The sequence below is a fragment of the Somniosus microcephalus genome, chromosome 25, assembly GCF_052327205.1.
Source record: "Somniosus microcephalus isolate GS21.2 chromosome 25, FLI_Smic_1.0, whole genome shotgun sequence".
NCBI classification, from domain to species: Eukaryota; Metazoa; Chordata; class Chondrichthyes; order Squaliformes; family Somniosidae; genus Somniosus; species Somniosus microcephalus.
This window is the reverse complement of record NC_141011.1, coordinates 53,977,109-53,998,218: the sequence shown is the minus strand read 5'-3', so window position 1 is coordinate 53,998,218 and position 21,110 is coordinate 53,977,109. Positions and strand designations below refer to the sequence as shown.

Here is a 21,110-nt window from a genome sequence, read left to right as displayed (position 1 = left end):
GAATGTGAAAGAGAGAGAGAGAGAGAGAGAGAGAGGGCACTAAGCTTTGTCAGAGGAAATGTACAATAGGAGATGATAAAAAGAGGTGCCCTGAAGTCATCATCCAGAGTGTTCAAAACATTCATTAAGTCATTATATTGGCAATAAGGACATTTCAAAAGTGAAGTCACAGAAGGTTGTATCAAAGAACATACAGTAATAAAAAGACATTTTATCACTGATACATGAGACAGTGCATGAAAATGGCAGATGACAGGAGACTGAAGTCCTTTGAGGAATTTATATCAATTTCATTCCTAAATGGCAGAGCAGACAAACAAAGCACCTCGATAAAACAGCCTCGGTTCTCTTTTAAAATAAAGATCAGCGATGGTATGCCCAAGTTTGGTTCGAATGTCTGAGACAGTAGACTAAGAGAGAATGGTTGGCTTGTAGTGATCATGGAGGGAAATAAAAATCTTAAATGCTCGGGATCAGCTGATTTAGGAAACCTAATAACTATTCATTTGGCAGGTCGAGGTGACTAGCATAGATGCATTTAAAGGGAAGCTAGATAACTACATGAGGGAGAAAGGAATAGAAGGATATGCTGATAGGGTTAGATGAAGAAGGGTGGGAGGAGGCTCGTGTGGAGCACGAACACTGGCATAGATCAGTTGGGCCGAATGGCCTGTTTCTGTGCTGTAGACTCGATGTAACTCTCTCTCATATAAAAAAATATATATATATGTTTTCATTTTTGTTACGAGAATAATCTTCTTCAGACATTGTTATGAGTTAAAACAGATTAACAGTAATAAATACAATACTCATGGTCTATCCTGTGGTTCAAGCCCTAGAAGAGTGGGTATGCTAAAGTAACCCAACTACTACCATAAGCAAGCAATAAGTTATTAGCTTTTCAGCCATGTTGCTTTCTGGTCACACTTCCTCCACTCCAGTTCCTGCCATTTCATGGTGCTCCAGCATGCAACATCACAGACTGCTGAAGGCACTGAAGAAATGGGCAACGACTCAACTCTGCTCATACACCCTCCCGAGTGGAGTTACATCATCATGAGGGGAGGGGATTGAGAAACGGCTACAGAAAAAGGAAACACTCAGAGCTTTTATGTTTGGAACAATTGCCTTCTGTGCAAATGTTGCTCTGCTCCCAAACAATGTGCATGTGACATTCATATCAGCCACGTCAGTCTTTGTGTATTGTGTACTGTATTTAATCCTTTACGTTTCTCTGACAACACCATTCTAACTAGTTTAGTTAGCAATAAGCATCAGTGAAACAACAGTACCAAGTAAATGCCATGGTGGAAAAAAAACAGTTACTGAAGACCCAATTTCCAGAATATACTCAAAATATTAATTAGTAAAGATTTATCATTAACCAGGAGGTTTCTCTTATGTCTGTAGGACTAAGAATGTCCGTTTCCAGCAATTCTTCCTTGTGTTTAGAATTGAATTGCAAGTACAGCAGTTGTTTACCTTTTTTCGTGCAAAATGAGATGTAAATAAAACAAAAAATGCAGGATATGCATCCCAGGGTGATCAGCAGCTAGGATGAATGAGAAGTTAATATTCTGCTGAGGTCTTACACCAAATACGCTCACCTATCTTTCTCCTTCAGACTCCAGGCAACCGGCTTTGCATTTCTTCTCTTTTCACTTGCTGCCAACACCTCTGCTCAGTGCCATATCTCTCAACCCCATCAATCGCATCAAAAATCAGAGACAAGGAACCAACATCAGTTTTCACTGTGCTTGCCACTTGAAAACTACCTTGAACCCATACGTGCACATCTCTGTACAGCCCGTTAACTCAGCCCTCAAACCCACAGCTCCTTTATTGATTCTTTATTACACCAGTTATGCTGTATCTGTGCTGCACCTTTGCTGTTGGTGCAGGGCCCTTGGATGTGGCCCCAATACTAAAGGTACAGCATAAAGAAGGTACGCATTAGTGCCCTATTAGTGAAGCCAGTAGGAAGAAGTCCTCTCATTGTGTCAAGGATGGGCATTGGCTGGGGTATGCTAAGCTGAATGTAAAGAAATAAATTAAACAAACCTTCATAGCCTACTGTACCTCCAATCGTATTTTAACAACTGAAAAGGACAATCCTGTCAGCTCTTTTCAATCATTGAAAATGTCACAGTGGGAGTAAGAAGCAGGTTACTGTTCTACTATGCATGAACAGAGCAATGCCTACCCTAACTTCAAGGTGACATCAGTTGGCAGTGAAACCTAGGCTCCCTACGTTAATCCGGTGAAAACAGAGCCAGTGCAATATAAAAGTGGGATGTATTAATGTATCTTTTTTGCTCTTCTTTCTCCCCTCAATATTTCGTCTCAGCCCAGCTGCCTATGAGAATTGCCAGTCCCAGTTTGTTTTCTTTCTTTGTCTTCTGTGGCAGATAAACATCCTGTCTGCAAAAGTGTGATTAACCATCACAGTCTGCACAAGCAAGACAAGCAGCCTTTCCACCCTCGCTGGGATAAAGTAACCCAGATAATCCGGAACAGTTGATAAGCATGCATGTGAAACTCATATCTGACCCCCACAGCCTCCTACCCATGGCACTACGGATTAGCGCTTCAAAGTGCAGCACCATTGGACCAATCCCACCCCCCTCCATAACACGGTCTGTTTTTCTTGGAGGTGAACGTAAAATGCTATTTGGAACAATGAACAAAACATCATATAATAAGTAGCTTTAATGCTTTGTAATTAGTTCTAAACATTTAATTAGAAAGGAATTTAGAGCCACAGATATTTAATAAAAACCATGCCCCATAATTTGCCAACTAACCATTCTAAGAAATGCCGAAAAAAGGATTCAACACCCGAAATTCTTACTTCAGAAAAGGGTTTTTGCTTGTTCCAAAGAAGCAGAAGTAGAGGCAGAGAGTTTCACTTCCCATGTTCCAGTCTGATGTGGTTCTGTTATCTACCACGTACGCTTTATGCTCTTGGAATCCCAACACAGTCAAACAAATTAGAAATCCACAATGGCGCCAGCTTGGTAGTTCCAACCGGAGACTCCCATTCAGATGGTGCAGGTTCATACCGGCTTCTACATGCAACTGAACTCAGCTAGCAGCATGAAACCGTGGCCTGCATTTTCCTTTGGGAATCTGACCGTTTTCAGGTGGTCCCAGAGGGGTTCAGCATGAAAAAAAAGGGGTGGGGAGGGAGGCCTACCGCCAAATTCCCACCCCCGGAACTCGCCCTCCAATGTTTCGCTTTCACCTGCACGAGTGGGACGATGCCCGCCTTGGCCTGCTTGCCTCTTTTGGATGACTGTGAGGAAGCAAGGCCTCCCTGCCTCAAATTCACTGTCGAAAAATGTGATCGGTTGAAATGAGGCATTGGGGGGACTGTTGCAGCAGCAGGCAGCAGACATCCACGGGAGAGAGAGAGAAGTACAAGGATTTGGCCACCTCTCCCTCTTCTATTCTATTTAACTGTTTACTTTGATCCAATAATGGCTCAAGTCAGATCCATGAAAATTTGACCTTTGTGGCAGGTTTAAGGGCTTTCCACCCCTTCAAAAAGGCTCCCTCCATTTCTGGTGCTCCAAGGAGTGCCTCGCTGCAGCTGCACAGCAGTTTCCTCCGTTGCAGTGGTGGGCTTCCTCTGCAAAGCAGCGACACCACTGGGAGCCTGCCCTGCATATGGAATTGACTCCAACCCAGGAGGAGTTGTTGGGGGGGTCATGGCAGGGTCGGGCTGAAGTCCCACCCCAGCTCACTTTCGGGGCGGGGGAGGGGAAGAAAATCCAGGTCTTTGCGACTTGGAGAGGAAAATATTTGGCATAAGTGTCAAAAGACTCCAGTAAAGTACTTGTCCCATTGACCAACACAGAGCAATATTGACCGTGGACAGAGATGCTGTCCGTCTGGCTGAAGGAGAAGAGTACGTTGTTGGGAAACATTATAAACACGCAAGTATTAAATAGGCTTTCCAAAAATTTGTTGAACCATTAGATTTTGCTCATCACAATAAAAGACTATTTCATTCTTCACGTATAAACTGTAGGCCCTGGCTCGGTTCAAAATGGAGATAGTAGGGTTACTACTTAGACAGACACCAATATTCTACTTCAGCTACTTAGTCAAGAACAATACATGGTGCCAGAAAGATGTTCACCCACACGTGGACTAGTTATTAACAGCACGGAGATAAGCTGCACTTTGTTCTGGCATTTACCTTCAGTTTTGAAATAATGCGGCATCTGAAATTTTCACGCCCATTTAATTTTTTTAAAATTATGATGAAATTCAGTATCGAGGTCACACCTGTCTATTACTATACCTCAAAGATTATCCGTAAACAAAGGTATTTACTGCAATAACTTAAACAATCAGCCAAACTAGTTTATGCTTCAACCATTATACAGGATACTAACGTTAAAAGACACATGATTGGGTGACGCAACAAAGAAGAAAATATGTTCTGATTAATCGTGTGCGAGCCACACAGGTCCCCATCTGGCATCCACACAGACGCACTTTCCCCGAGTTGCAGCAAGCAGGTTTTCCCCTCTCCAACCCAGGGCCGATTACAAGACAAAAAGAAAATACTGCAGATGCTGAAAATCTGAAATAAAAACAGAAAATGCCAGAGAAACTCAGGTCAGGCAGCATCTGTGAAGAGAGAAACAGAGTTAACGTTTCAGGTCGATGACCTTTCGTCAGAACTGGAAAAAAGCAGCAAATGGAACAGATTTTTAAGCAAGTGTAGGGGCTGGGAAAGGGGGGAGGGAATGAAAGAACAAAAGGGAAGGTCTGTGATAGGATAGAAGGCAGGAGAGGTTAAGAGACATTAAGAGATATTCAAGGCAAAAGGAGATGGGACAGGTTAAGAAACAAAGGATGGCTCTAGATAAAGTGTAAATTGCGCTGGCAGAATGAAAGACAGCTGCCATGTGGGGGAGAAGAAAAAAAGACAGACAAAAAGTGTGGATAAAAATATATATGTGATAGGGGCCGAGGTTATGATCTGAAATTGTTGAACTCGATGTCGAGTCCGGAAGGCTGTAAAGTGCCTAACTGAAAGATGAGGTGCTGTTCCTCGAGCTTACGCTGAGCTTCCGTGGAACAATGCAAGAGGCCGCGGACGGTGAGGTCCGAGTGGGAATGGAGCGGAGAATTAAAGTGACAGGCGACCGGAAGCTCGGGGTCACCCTTACAGACTGAACGGAGGTGTTCCGCAAAGCGGTCACCCAATCTGCGTTTGGTCTCCCCAATGTAGAGGAGACCGCATTGTGAGCAGCGAATACAGTATACTAGATTGCAAGTACAACAAGTAAATCGCTGTTTCACCTGGAAGGGGTGTTTGGGGCATGTGTTGCATCTCCTGCGCTTGCACGGGAAGGTGCCGGGCGAAGGGGAAGGGGTGTTGGGGGTGATAGAGGAGTGGACCAGGGTGTCTCGGAGGGAGCGGTTCCTTCGGAATGCTGAAAGGGGAAGGGAAGGGAAGATGTGTTTGGTGGTGGGATCACGCTGGAGGTGGCAGAAATGGCGGAGGATGATCCGTTGAACTTGGAGGCTGGTGGGGTGAAAGGTGAGGACAAGGGGAACCCTATCGTGATTCTTGGAGGGAGGGACAGGGGTGAGGGCAGAAGTGCTGGAGATAGAATGGACACAGTCAAGGGCCATGTCAACCACTGTAGAGGGGAATCCTCGGTTGAGGAAAAAGGAAGACATGTCAGAAGCACTGGTGTCGAAGGTGGCATCAGAGTGGATGCGGTGGAGACAGAGAAACTGGGAGAATGGAATAGAGTCCTTACAGGAAGCAGGTAGCTGTGGGAGTTAGTGGGCTTGTAGTGAATGTTTGTCAATAACCTATCCCCAGAGATGGAGGAAGGGAAGGGAAGAATCAGAGATGGACCATGTGAAGGTGAAGGAAGGGCAGAGGGCGAGAGCAGGAAATGGCACCGATACAGTCATCAATGTACCAGAAAAAGAGGTGAGGGAGGGGACCCGAGTAGGACTGGAACAAAGAGTGTTCCACATATCCCATGAAAAGGCAGGCATAGCTAGGACCCATGCGGGTTCCCATAGCAACACCTTTGATTTGGAGGAAGTGAGTGGAGTCAAAGGAGAAGTTGTTCAATGTGAGAACAAGTTCAGCCAGGCGGAGGAGGGTGGTGGAGGATGGGGACTGGTTGGGCCTCTGTTCAAGGAAGAAGCGGAGCGCCCTCAGGCCATCCTGGTGGGGAATGGAGGTGGAGAGATTGTATGTCCATGGTGAAAAGGAGGCAGTTGGGCCGGGAAACTAGAAACTGTTAAAGTGGCGGAGGGCGTTGGAAGAGTCGCGGATGTTGGTGGGAAGAGACTGGACAAGGGGAGAAAAAATAGAGTTGAGATAGGAAGAGATTAAGTTCCGTGGGGCAAGAACAGGCTGAAACGATGGGTCTACCAGGGCAGTCCTGTGTGTGGATCACAATAAACCTGCTGTAGCTCTAACTGAGATCTGCTAACTCAGCAGAGACTGAAGATTAAAACGGAGACCTTCCTAGTCTGCCTGGCCCATCTACTCACGGAGAGTTATATTACAACACTTGCACTGGAGGCAAGTACTGGGATCAGGATCCTCAAGGTTACTGTACAGTACTGCAAATTATTGTCATGCATCAATTATTCATCATAGGGTCCCCTAAGCTTTATTGAAGAAGTAATAGTAAATCGACGGTGTGTGGGACACCTCTATACTTAGGTTTTTTCCCAAACTTCTTTAATTTCTCCCTTCCTCTCCTGAATGCATTGACTGCTGCTAGGGTACCATTCATGCATGAGCCTTCACAGCAAGTGTTCGCAGACTTTACAACCTGATCCCGTTCTTACCCGATCTTCATACATGCACCTTCCAGCAGGGGATCACTGAATCATGATCAGGAAGGGAACCCTCGCTAGTCCAGGGGCACTGAAGCCAAATGTAGCACCCAACCGCTGCCCTACAGAGGTTCATTAACTCAGCAGTAACCTTTTTTTTTATTCATTCATGGGATGTGGGCATCGCTAGCAAGGCTAGCATTTATTGCCCAACCCTAATTGTCCTCGAGATGGTGGTGGTGAGCCGCCTTGTACCGCTGCAGTCCATGTGGTGAAGATACTCCCACAGTGCTGTTAGGGAGGGAGTTCCAGGATTTTGACCCAGCAACGATGAAAGATCGGCGATATATTTCCAAGTCAGGATGATGTGTGACTTGGAGGGGAACTTGGAGGTGGTGGTGTTCCCATGTGTCTGCTGCCCTTGTACTTCTAGGTGGAAGAGGTCGCGGGTTTAGAAGGTGCTTCCGAAGAAGCCTTGGTGAGTTGCTGCAGTGCAGCTTGTAGATGGTACACACTGCAGCCACGGTACGCCGGTGGTGGAGGGAGTGAATGTTTAAGGTGGTGGATGGGGTGCCGATCAAGCGGGCTGCTTTGTCCTGGATCATGTCGAGCTTCTTGAGTGTTGTTGGAGCTGCACTCATCCAGGCAAGTGGAGAGTATTCCATCACACTCCTGACTTGTGCCTTGTAGATGGTGGAAAGGCTTTGGGGAGTTAGGAGGCGAGGAACAGCTGGGACATTGCGGTTTGTCTTGCTGTTTACGACACTATCTCTACATTTGTCCACTGACTTTCAGTTCTCAAAACGCCTCCTTACACAACAAAAGGATCACATGAAAATTAGCTGTTTGTGCATTTTATGAGTGACTTTTTTTGAGATGATCTTTGCTCTTTATGCATTATTTATCCTTCAATAAAGATTTGATTTTTAATAAAAGTACAATAAAAGACGGTTAATAAGCAAATTGCAATCTGCTTTGTCACTAGCATTTCTGATTTGCAGGCTTAATTAGCAGGAAGGTTACTGCACAAAATATAATTTCAAAAGCAGTGCCAACATTAGGATGACATGTGATGGGTGATGGTCGAAGGTTGCTTTTGTGACTGGAAGCCTGTGTCCAGTGGGGTACCTCAGGGATCGGTGCTGGGTCCCTTGTGGTTTGTGATCTACATAAATGATTTGGATGAGAATGTAAAAGGTATGATCAGTAAGTTCGCAGATGACACGAAAATTGGTGGGGTGGTAAATTGCGAGGAGGAAAGCCTCAGGCTACAGGACGATATAAACGGGTTGGTCAGATGGGCAGAAAAGTGGCAAATGGAATTTAACCCTGAAAAGTGCGAGGTGATGCATTTTGGATGGACAAATAAGGCAAGGGAATACACAATGAGTGGTAGGACCCTAGGAAGTACAGAGGGTCAGAGGAACCTTGGTGTACATGTACATAGATCCCTGAAGGCAGCGGAACAGGTAGATAAGGTGGTTAAAAAGGCATATGGGATACTTGCCTTCATTAGCCGAGGCATAGAATATAAGAGCAGGGAGGTTATGATGGAGCTGTACAAAACGCTGGTGAGGCCACAGCTGGAGTACTGTGTGCAGTTCTGGTCACCTCACTATAGGAAGGATGTGATTGCTTTGGAGAGGGTGCAGAGAAGATTCACCAGGATGTTACCTGGGATGGAGCGCCTCAGCTATGAAGAAAGACTAAGCAGGCTGGGGTTGTTTTCCTTGGAGCAAAGAAGGCTGAGGGGGGACCTGATTGAGGTGTACAAAATGATGAGGGGCATAGATAGGGTAGACAAAGAGGAACTTTTCCCCTTAGTAGGGGGGTCAATAACAAGGGGGCATAGATTCAGGGTAAGGGGCAGGAGATTTAGAGGGGATTTGAGGAGGAACTTTTTCACCCAGAGGGTGGTTGGAATGTGGAACTCAATGCCTAAAAGGGTGGTAGAGGCAGGAACCCTCACAACATTCAAGAAGCATTTGGATGAGCACTTGAAATGCCATTGCATACAAGGCTATGGACCAAATGCTGGAAAATGGGATTAGACTGGACAGGGATGGATGGGCGGCGCAGACACGATGGGCCGAAGGGCCTCTTTCTGTGCTGTAAAACTCTATGACTCTATGACTCTATGACATTTTCTTTGGATCAAAAAACTTGGCTGCATATCATTTGGAACAGAAACATGTCAAATTGTCAAAACTGACGCCTCCTATCTGGGTGAGTCAGATTAACCCATTGGAATTAAAACATACTGATTTTTCATTTAGACATCAGGCATCACAATGTTTAATTCTTCTGTGTTACATCTGAGAATCAGGCTCTGTATAGAAAGGTCAGAGGAGAAGTGAAAAAGAAAATAAGAGGGGCAAAGAGAGGGTATGAGAATAGAATGACAGCTAACGTAAACGGTAATCCAAAAGTCTTCTATAGGCATAGAAATAGTAAAAGGGTAGTAAGAGGAGGGGTGGGGCTGATTAGGGAGCAAAAAGGAGACCTACGCATGGAGGCAGAGGGCATGGCTGAGGGGCTGAATGAGTACTTTGCATCTGTCTTCACCAAGAGGATGCTGCCATAGACATAGTGAAGGAGGAGGTAGTGGAGACACTTGATTGGATAAAAATTGGTAACGAAGAGTTATTAGAAAGGTTGGCTGTACTTAAAGTAGATAAATCACCAGGAGCGGATGGGATGCATCCTAGGATGCTGAGGGAATTGAGGGCGGAAATCGTGGAGGTTCTGGCCATAATATTCCAATCCTCCACAGATACGGGGGTGGTGCCAGAGGACTGGAGAATTGCAAATGTTACACCATTGTTCAAAAAAGGGTGTAAAGATAAACCAAGCAACCACAGGCCAGTCAGCTTAACCTCGGTAGTGGGGAAGCTTTTAGAAACAGTAATCAGGGACAAAATTAACAGTCACTTGGATAGGTGTGGATTAATTAAGGAAAGCCAGCACGGATTTGTTAAAGGCAAATCGTGTTTGACCAACTTGATCGAGTTTTTTGATGAGGTAACAGAGAGGGTTGATGAGGATAATGCAGTTAGAACATAAGAAATAGGAGCAGGAGTAGGCCAATCGGCCCCTCGAGCCTGCTCCGCCATTCAATAAGATCATGGCTGATCTGATAAGATCATGGCTGACGTAGCGTACATGGATTTCCAAAAGGCGTTCAACAAAGTGCCACATAATAGGCTTGTCAGCAAAGTTGAAGCCCATGGAATAAAAGGGACAGTGGTAGCATGGATACAAAATTGGCTAAGTGACAGGAAACAGAGAGTAGTGGTGAACGGTTGTTTTTCGGACTGGAGGAAGGTAGGAAAGCATGAAAAATTCTTGGCAAGTAAAATCAAGGAAAACCCAAAGATGTTTTAAATATATTAAGAGTAAAAGGATAACTAAAGAAAGGGTAGGGCCTATTAGAGATCATGAGGGTAATGTGTGTGTGGAGGCGGGAGACGTCAGTAGGGTTCTTAATGAATACTTTGCATATGTTTTCACAAAGGAGAGGGGCGAAGCAGACATTGCTATCAGGGGTGAGGTATGTGAAATATTACATGAAATAAACATACTGAGAGAGGAAGTATTAAGGGGTTTAGCAGCTTTAAAAATGGATAAATCCCCAGACCCAGATGAAATGTATCCCAGGCTGTTAAGCGAAGCAGAAGAGGAAATAGCAGAGGCCCTGACCATCATTTTTCAATCCTCTCTGGCTTCAGGTGTGGTGCCGGAGGACTGGAGGACTGCTAATGTGGTACCCTTGTTTAAAAACAGAGAAAAGGATAGACCGAGTAATTACAGGCCAGTCAGCCTAACCTCGGTGGTGGGAAAGTTATTGGAAAGAATTCTGAAGGACAGGATAAATCTTCATTTAGAAAGACACAGATTAATCGAGGATAGTCAGCACGGATTTGTTAAGGGAAGGTCGTGTCTGACAAACTTGAATGAATTTTTTGAGGAGGTAACAAGGAGGGTAGATGAGGGTAGTGCGTTTGATGTAGTGTATTTGGACTTCAGCGAGGCTTTTGATAAGGTTCCACATGGCAGACTGGTCACGAAGTTAAAAGCCCATGGGATCCAGGGCAAAGTGTCAAGTTGGATTCAAAACTGGCTCGGAGACAGGAAGCAGAAGGTAATGGTTGATGGGTGTTTGTGTGACTGGAAGGCTGTTTCCAGTGGGGTTCCGCAGGGCTCAGTACTAGGTTCCTTGCTTTTTGTGGTATATATCAATGATCTAGACTTGAATATAGGGGGTATGATTAAGAAGTTTGCAGATGATACTAAAATCGGCTGTGTGGTTGATACTGAAGAAGGAAGCTGTAGAATGCAGAAAGATATCAATAAATTGGTCAGGTGGACAGAACAGTGGCAAATTGAATTCAATCCAGAGAAGTGTGAGGTAATGCATTTGGGGAGGGCTAACAAGGAAAGGGAATTCATATTAAATGGTAGGACACTGAGTAGTGTAGAGGAACAAAGGGACCTTGGAGTGCATGTCCACAGATCCTTGAAGGTAGCAGGCCAGGTAGATAAGATGGTTAAGAAGGCATACGGAATGCTTGCCTTTATTAGCTGTGGCACAGAATACAAGAGCAGGGGGGTTATGCTTCAACTGTATAAAACACTAGTTAGGCCTCAGCTAGAGTACTGCGGCAGTTCTGGTCACCACATTACAGGAATGATGTGATTGCACTAGAGAGGGTACAGAGGAGATTTACAAGGATGTTGCTGGGAGTAGAGAATCTTAGCTATGAGGAAAGACTGGATAGGCTGGGTCTGTTTTCCTTGGAACAGAGGAGGCCGAGGGGAGACCTTATTGAGGTGTATAAAATTATGAGAGGCATAGATAAAGTGGATAGAAAGGACCTATTTTCCTTAGCAGAGGGGTCAGAAACCAGGGGGCACAGATTTAAAGTAATTGGTCAGAGGATTAGAGGGGATTTGAGGGGAAATTTCTCCACCCAGAGGGTTGTGGGGGTCTGGAACTCACTGCCTGAAAGGGTGGTAGAGGCAGGAACCCTAACCACATTTAAAAAGTACTTGGATGTGCACTTGGGATGCTCTAACCTGCAGGGCTACGGACCAAGAGCTGGGAAGTGGGATTAGGCTGGATAGCTCTTTGTTGGCTGGAGCGGACACGATGGGCCGAAATGGCCTCCTTCCGTGCTGTAACTTTCTATGATTCTATCTATGATTCTATGTATACAGTGGTGTTCCCCAGGGGTCGGTTCTAGGACCACTGCTTTTCTTGATATACATTAATGACTTGGATGTGGGTGTACAGGGCACAATTTCAAAATTTGCAAATGACAAAAAAATTGGAAGTATAGTGAACAGTGAGGAGAGTGATAGACTTCAGGAAGACATAGACAGGCTGGTGAAATGGGCAGACACGTGGCAGATGAAATTTAACACAGAAAAGTGTGAAGTGATACATTTCGGTAGAAAGGGTGGGGAGAGAACATATAAACTAAATGGTACAATCATAAAGTGGGTGTACAAACAGAGAGACCTGGGGGTATGTGTGCACAAATCGTTGAAGGTGGCAGGGCAGGTTGAGAAAGCAGTTAAAAAGGCTTACGGGATCCTGGGCTTCACAAGTAGAGGTATAGAGTATAAAAAAGTGCGGAAATTATGATGAACCTGTATAAAACACTGGTTCGGCCCCAACTGGAGTATTGTGTCCAACTCTGGGCACCGCACTTTAGGAAGGATATGAGGGCCTGAGACAAGATACAGAAAAGATTTACGAGAATGATTCCAAGAATGAGGGACTTCAGTTATGTTGATAGACTGGAGAAGCTGGGGTTGTTCTCCTTGGAGCAGAGAAGACTGAGTGGAGATTTGATGGAGGTGTTCAAAATCATGAGGGGTCTGGACAGAATAGATAGAGAGAAACTGTTCCCATTGGCGGAAGGGTCGAGAACCAGAGGACACAGATTTAAGGTGATTGGCCAAAGAACCAAAGGCAACGCAAGAAAAAACTTTTTTATGCACTTCCTGAAAGGGTGGTGGAGGCAGACTCAATCTTATCTTTCAAAAAGGAGTTGGATAAGTATCTGAAGGAAAAAAAATTGCAGGGCTACAGGGAAAGGGCGGGGGAGTGGGGCTAGTTGAGGTGCTCTTGCAGAGAGCCGGCACGGGCTCGACGGGCCGAATGGCCTTCTTCTGTGCTGTAACCATTTTATGATTCTATGATAATCCTTCCACAGCTGACCATTATGGCCTATACACAAAAATAACAGTCATTTAGGATGTTCACATCATTTAATGCTTTTTGAAACACCAAAATTATCCATTAGGCCTTGATTCCATGCATTTTTAAACTATCAGATGTGTCACTAGAATTTTCAAGAAAGTGATTCTGGACTAAATAGACTAAAGATGTTAAGTTGTCTTACATTACCTATCCTATACCTTACCTTCTTGCAAGTGTAGTTATGGAAACTGCAGATAATGAGGTGCAACATGTTAATGAAGAAATGGAGTGGCTAATCCGGATGCGACTGTGCAGAAGTGTAAGGAGAAGCTATTGCTAGACACATGCTGGCTGCATCAGTACAGATAAGATTGGGCTGTCCTGCAGACCGCAGTGGAGGGGGTGATGGAGTGATCTACCATGTCAAACACTGCAGAGGAGTCAAGGAGGGATAGTGCATCACTGTGAGCAGGGCAAATATCTGATTGAAGGGATTCAAACAGGGAATTGACAGAGAATTAAGAATGGAGGTGGATGCCAACAATGCATTCAAAGGCCTTCGAGAGGAAAGACAGATTCGAGATGAGGTGATAGTTTGAGAATGAAAGAGTCAAAAGTTTTCTTTTTAAAAAGGGGATGTGATAATGATTCAGCCAGCTACAATGTCAGCAAGCAATGGAGGAAGGAAAGACAGTTGAAGTTGTCAGGAGTTGGATGGGGAAGGGATGGAGGTAAATAAGTCAGGATGGGACAATACCCAAACAGAACAAGCTCGGACTCCGGCAAGATGGACCACAGACTATTACAACAGAATGGTACCTGCTTTAAGGCTTCAGATGAGTTACAGATCAAGCTTTAATTTATTGCAACACAGGCTTGCAATTATTCCCAGGTATCTACTATTCTTTATTTTATGTATTGTTATTGGTAATGGTAAATGTACACAATGGGGGGAATTTTCCCAGCCTTGGGGAGGCAGGTATGGAGGCGGGACTGCCGGGAAAATGGCAAAAACTGGGAGCGGGTGCCGACCCTGCTCCCAACCCGCCTCCGTGCCATCTTCCCAGGAGGCGGGTCCCCGAGTCGTGCACGGACCCGTTTCCTCGAGGCGGGAGGGGGATTAGAGCCAATTAACTGCCTGTTAACAGGCAGTTTTGAGGCTTTGCCCCATATTACACCTGCAATTGCGGGCTTCCCAGCGGCTGCGAACCTCGCCAGGGTCAGCAAGGCGAGCAGTGGGTCTGTGGGGGTGAGAGGGGTCGAAATGTCCTCTGTAGAGGCGAGTGATGGGTGCAAGTGTGGACAGGTAAGTATGAGAGGTGAGTGTAAAGTGTTGGAAAAAGTTTCCTTACCTTTGCTCCTTCCTGCAGGCTTCAATCTCTTTGGGGATCCGGAGGTGCCTCATCTCAACGGCAGAGATGACAGAATGGCTGCTGCATTCTCAGATGCAGCAGCTATCTGCTTTCTGCTGAGGAGAGGGGCCTTGGTGAGCCTTCTGTGCAAGGGCTCACCTTAGAACAGAGATTGTCAGTGTTTGACAGCTTATCAAAGCTGTCAAATGCTGACAATTCATCTGTCAAAATTTTTTCGACAGATGAAGCCTCATACGCTGACATCATCTGTCACCGGCTTTCCCTTAATTGGCCGGTAAGCCCGCAGGACTGGCTTAACAAGGTCAATCAAGGGGAAAGTAACGTGGGTTTGTCAGACGTCGCTGGGGGCGGGACTAAAACCCGGAAACCAGAAGAACGGAGAGGTCCGCTCACTGTTGAAAGCACGCGACGCAGCATTTAAATCTGGCGACACGGCGGCTTACAGAGCAGCTAGGACCAACCTAAAAAAGGGTATCAGGACTGCCAAATGGAAACAGACACTGCAGATAGAGGACCACTTCCGCAACAACTCGGACCCCCGGCGCATGTGGCAAGGCATCCAGGCCATCACTGACTACAAGGGCAAAAACACCAGTCCCCCGGTCAGCGACGCCTCCCTCCCGGAGGAGCTCAACAACTTCTACGCTCGCTTCAACAGGGACAACAAGGAGCCGGCTACCAAAGCCTTGCCACCCCCGGAAGACCAGGTGCTCACTCTGTCGACCTCCGACGTAAGGGGCGCTTTACGCAGAGTGAACACACGAAAGGCTACTGGACCGGATAGCATCCCTGGACGGGTACTCAAGGAATGTGATCAGCTGGCTGATGTCTTCACCGCCATCTTCAACCTGTCATTGGCCCAGGCAGTAGTCCCTACATGCTTCAAGACCACCACCATCATTCCTGTGCCTAAACAAGCGGCTGTGACGTGTCTGAACGACTATCGACCTGTCGCACTCACACCCATCATAATGAAGTGTTTCGAGAGACTGGTCTTAGCCCACATCAAAGCCAGTGTTCCTGCCTCCCTTGACCAACACCAGTTTGCCTATCGGGCAAACAGATCAACGGAGGATGCAATCACTACTGCTCTACACTCGGCACTGAATCACCTAGATGGTAAGGAGACCTACATCAGAATGTTGTTTATAGACTACAGCTCAGCATTCAACACTATCGTCCCCAATAAGCTGGCCACCAAACTCCAAACTCTTGGCCTGAACACTTCCCTCTGCAACTAGACCCTGGACTTCCTAACAAACAGACCCCAGTCTGTCAAATTAGGCAACCACACCTCCCCCCCCCCTGACCCTGAACACGGGGGCCCCACAAGGATGTGTGCTGAGCCCCCTCCTCTACTCCCTCTTCACCCACGACTGTGTGGCTGTTAATGGTTCCAACACCATCATCAAGTTTGCAGATGACACCACAGTAGTAGGCCAGATCACCAACAACGATGAGTCAGCCTACAGGGAGGAGGTCCAGCATCTCGTGAAGTGGTGCGCCGACAACAACCTGGCCCTTAACACCAAGAAAACAAAGGAAATAATCGTGGACTTCAGGAAGTCCAAAGGCAGGAGTCACACCCCCATCCACATCAATGGGGCGGAGGTGGAAAGGGTGGCCAGCTTTAAGTTCCTCGGAGTCCACATCACGGAAGACCTCTCCTGGTCCCTCAGCACCTCCTCTCTGGTGAAGAAGGCCCAGCAGCGCCTATATTTCTTGAGGAGGCTGAAGGGATGTAATCTGTCACCCCCGATCCTCTCTAACTTCTACCGCTGCACTATAGAGAGCATCCTGACAAACTGTATCACGGTATGGTACGGCGGCTGTAACTCCCATGACCGGAAAGCCCTGCAGCGGGTAGTCAAAACTGCCCAACGCATTACCGGCACCCGGCTACCGACCATAGAACATATATATCAGAAACGCTGCCTACGGAGGGCACGGACCATCATCAAAGACCCTACCCACCCCAGCCACAGTCTGTTCGCCCTCCTACCATCTGGAAGACGCTACAGATGCATTCGCACCCGTACGACCAGATTTAGGAACAGCTTCTTTCCCAGGGCTGTCATCCTACTGAACTCCACAAATAAACACTAAAGCCTGCACATCTGCCGATGCACTTTATTCACTTTATTATGGTCATATTTATGCTAATATATATGTACAAATGTATGTTGAAATGTTTAAGTGTCCTAATCCAAATTGTACACTCTCGGGAGCCGCAAGCCTACATTTCGTTGTACTGCACTTGCGCACTAACAATGACAATAAAAGTTGATTTGATTTGATTTGATTTGATCTCCATTGATAAAATCCAGCCCAATGTTTTTTTCTTCCCCTCCCATCCTGAAGGCCTGGGACACTCTGAAACCTAAGTGAAATAGTCACACTTTAAATCCAAGTCTAAAGATGTAATGTTGGCGGACTATTTGATCATGATGGAGGAATCAACGTTGATCCTGCCCTCACATTTACTTTCCGACAGGAAACACAGGATAGGGGTCAGGAATGGGAAACCCTTGTTGATTTTTTCATCTCGTTGACCCACACACAGACCAAGGAATGAATCGGAGCCTTTACTGGCCTGTATGGCTCAGTTCCACACTCGGTAAAGTACTTAGTCATCAAGAGAGCTCAGGGTCCATTTTCTAAATTCTCTTCTCAAAGATTTTGGCAGATACAGTGTGTGGTATTGAAACCAAGATACATCTGCTCTCCCCTCAATTACAACATGTGCCATGAAACTAGAAAACAACTGGTTTCTGCTTTTCAGCACCTACATGTTACTGAAACAACCCTATTAACACCTGTGCACAACACAAGCAAGGGGGAACATTCGAGAGAATTGCATGAACTATCTGCAGCCGTCAACTGTATTCACTACTACTGTCATTCAGAACAAACTGTAAGTGACACAGTGGGAATAACAAAAGAGCGCAGTTACTTACGGTTGTGAATGTGCAGTCTCGTGGCGTTCAAATGAGTGAGCAAGATCATGTTTGTTGATCATGTAGCACTGTGTACACAGATCGTAGTCAAAGCACACTTTACACTTCCACCGCATGCCCATGATCCCATGCTTCTTGCAGCAATCACAGATTATGTTGGGGTGACGCACACCTGAAAGCAGAGCACAGTAACGTCACTCTATGTGGCACCTTATCGAACATCTTCTGAAAATCTAGTTATATAAGGTATTAAAATCCTTGACCCGGTAACACTGTCAAATCCCCAGTCTATTGAAATCAATGGGTATTGCTGTAACAGTAACACCTGTTCTTCTTCCTTGCTCGAAGGGTTGGAGCAGTCGCCACTCAGCCTGTTACAACAAATGCAGCTGGAATAACATACCATTTCCTCTGACTGACCATGAGCAAGGTCACAGGGTATTCACCAGCATATACAAAACACCCACCGCATTCCCTTTATCCACACACTGAGTTCCTCCAACTTTCACTTCAGTTGGGCAGTGTGACTTGTCCTTTACAAATCCACTGCTGTTGCTTCCATGATTTATCTTCTATTTTACAAATGACCAAGATTACACAACTTTCCAGCACCACAGCTGTATGCGTAACTTATTAGAAGAGAAGAAAACTCGCTTTATTCTTCCCCTTTACTGGAGTATTCCTCGAGACGAGAAGAAACAAAAATATTGGATGGCTTATTAATGAAATGCACCACCTGGTGTGCTCGAGTTACACTTAAGGAAGGATCCAGGTTCAATCCCTGCTGGTTCAGCTGATCTCTGCCAGGTTGGTAGCACAGCACCACACTTTTGGGGAGTTAAGAAAAAAATGTTATTTTTCGCTCTTTTTATCCAGCAAGTCCTGCAGGAAAGTGCATTTGTGCAAATATCATTTGAGGCCAGGGTCAGACTAGGCTGCAATGCTCGTCACAGTCAAATAACTGTAGTCTGCCAACACTTACTGTCGACACTCCTCCATTAAGAATGTCTACTTGGGTGAGGTACTAGAGAGAGGGTAGCTCTCATAAAACCACGTCAGCTTGTGTCAGCACCTTCAGAGAGGAGTGTGGTGTATGTAACCTGTTCCACCTTAAGAGAACTACCTTAAGAGATGTACTACTTTCTCTTGGCTGCTGTATACTGTAGTACCGGTGGTGACCACACCGGTATATAAGCGTTGTGTAATGATTTACTGGGCAATTCAGCCCTGACCTCCGAATAGTAAAGACCTGTTAAAGTTATTCTTGTGGTCTGTGTCCAGTGATTTATAATAAGCATAACTGGGACACACAGACTTAACAGTGGCGACGAGTCCGATCTTACCCTGCGGCAGTTTTACATCCAAGGCAGCTTCGTCCTCAGAACGGGCGTCGAGAAGAGGCATCCGCCCTCATCATCCTGCTGAGCACCATCGCACGGGAGGCATCGAGAACCCGGGTTAAAAAGAAAAATTCTGACCACAAAGCCCTCCATCAGCGACAGGCAGTGATCATCCCTTCTACCACCGTGGTGGGTAAGCCGATCAGCGACACGAGCAGAAAGTCGGCTGTGTTGACTGTGGAGTGGGGGAGGGAAAACAGAGGAAAAAGGGCGGAGAACTCGACCACGGCCAGTGAAAAGGGCCGGGCTGCAATCGAGGCCGAGAGGCGCAGCGACTGGGGCAGCTTAAGGCACGAGAGCCACGGAGAACTCAAACGCAGCCGGTGTAAAGGACCAGGCTGCATGCGGGGCTGAGAGGCGCAACAGCAGGGGAAGCGTGAATGCCCACGGGAACCGCGGGGGAGTAAAAGCAGCGTCGGGGAATTGAGAACCGCTGGGGAGGCGAGAACGGCAGCAGCACGGCAATCGCCATTGCAGCCAGCGGGGGAAGAAGGCAAACGCGGGAATCCGCCATTGTAGTCGGCGGGGGAAGAAGACAAGCACGGGAAGCCGCCATTTTGAGAAAAAGAAAAATTTAAAAACTTGCAAGGATGCCTAAACATGGGAACATTAATACCTTTGATAGCGATATCGAAGATTGGACCACGTATGTAGAACGCATGGAAGTTTATTGTAAAGCAAATAAGGTACCAGATGATGAGAAAGCACTAACCTTATTAAGCTCAATGGGTGCGAAGACATACGGGCTATTGAAGCACCTTCTATCACCAGATAAACCGGCGGATCAGACTTTTGCGAATATTGTTACTGTCCTGAAAAATCATTTAAACCCCACGCCGCTGATGATAGCGGAACGATTTAAATTTTACAGAAGAACGCAGCTGAAAGACGAAAGCAACGCTGAATTTTTAATTGAACTGCGTAAGCTATCAAAGTACTGTCAGTTTGGAACAGGACTAGCAGATGCGCTGAGAGATAAATTTGTGTGTGGATTGTTAAAAGAAGGAACACAAAAGCGACTGCTTGAGGAGAATGATCTTACGCTTGATAAAGCTGTCACTATTGCAGCATCGCACGAAGCCGCAGCGAGAGGCACTGCGGAAATGCAGCTACGGTCACCGGAACTCAGCACCAATCAAATGGTCTTGGGTACAGTAAAATGTTATCGTTGTGGAAAGACAACGCACGATCAGAACCAGTGCTGGTTCAAAAATCAGGAATGCAGAAAATGTGGCAGGCTTGGTCACATAGCTAAAGTATGCCGGTCAGGAAAGAAGACCAGCAACAAAAAGTCACTGCAGGAAAAGTACAGAAAGGTACACAAGGTGACAGAGAACAGTTCGAACGAACAGAAGTCAAATTCAGACTCCAGCAGTAATGAACTGGGCAGTCTAAGAGTACACAATGTTGGTAATGAAGCAGACCTCCAAACAATCTGGGTCACACTTCAGATAGCAGGAGTCCAAGTGAAGATGGAATTGGACACTGGATCGGCATTGACGGTCATGAATAAGCAAGATTACAAAAGGTTATTCCCACATATTCCCCTACGGGATACGGAGATTGTATTGAAAACATACACGGGGCAAAGAGTATACCCCATCGGGAAGATAGAGGTAAAGGTGGTCCACAAGGGCAAAGAAAGCCGAGGAATGGACTTATATGTGCTACCTGAGGGAGGTCCACCACTACTGGGACGGGAGTGGATTAGGAAAATAAATATGGACTGGCATTCCTTAAAAGCACTAACGGTAGATTCCGGTAAAAAAGATGTCAAACCTAAACAATTGTCCAGAATATTGGACGATGCTAAAGAGGTGTTCCAACAGGGACTGGGAACACCGAGAGGAATTACGGCAAACATCAAGGTTGAAGAACATGCAAACCCGAAATTTTTCAAAGCCAGACCGGTACCTTATGCGATACGACCTGCTGTGGAGGCTGAGCTGGAAGGGCTAGAACGTTCAGGAGTACTGTCTAAGGTAGACTGGAGTGAGTGGGCCACGCCCATTGTCCCCGTCATGAAGCGTTCATCGAGCAACAAGCCGGGGGAACCGGGGAAGGTTCGCATCTGTGGAGATTTCAAGGTCACTGTTAATCCAGTGCTTCACACGGTGCAGTATCCGCTTCCGCGGATTGAGGATATCTTCGCTTCGTTGTCTGGCGGGAAACACTTCACCAAGATAGACCTGGCGCAGGCGTACTTACAGATGGAAGTTGAGGAAGAGTCACGCCAGTATCTCACGATCAACACGCATAGAGGCTTGTACCGGTATAATAGACTGGTTTTTGGAGTGGCATCGGCTCCAGCAATTTGGCAGAGGGCCATGGAGCAGGTATT

At 46.2% G+C, this 21,110-nt stretch overlaps 1 protein-coding gene across 5 annotated transcripts in view; it reads right to left on the bottom strand.

Moving 5' to 3' along the window:
• Positions 1-21,110, bottom strand: part of mib2 (MIB E3 ubiquitin protein ligase 2) — a 281,262-nt gene that overhangs the window by 139,092 nt on the left and 121,060 nt on the right. For all 5 annotated transcript variants that reach the window (XM_085967467.1, XM_085967469.1, XM_085967468.1 and 2 more), the window contains one exon: positions 17,370-17,541. In XM_085967467.1, coding sequence (XP_085823593.1) covers positions 17,370-17,541 — 172 coding nt within the window. The remainder of the gene's footprint in view (positions 1-17,369; positions 17,542-21,110) is intronic.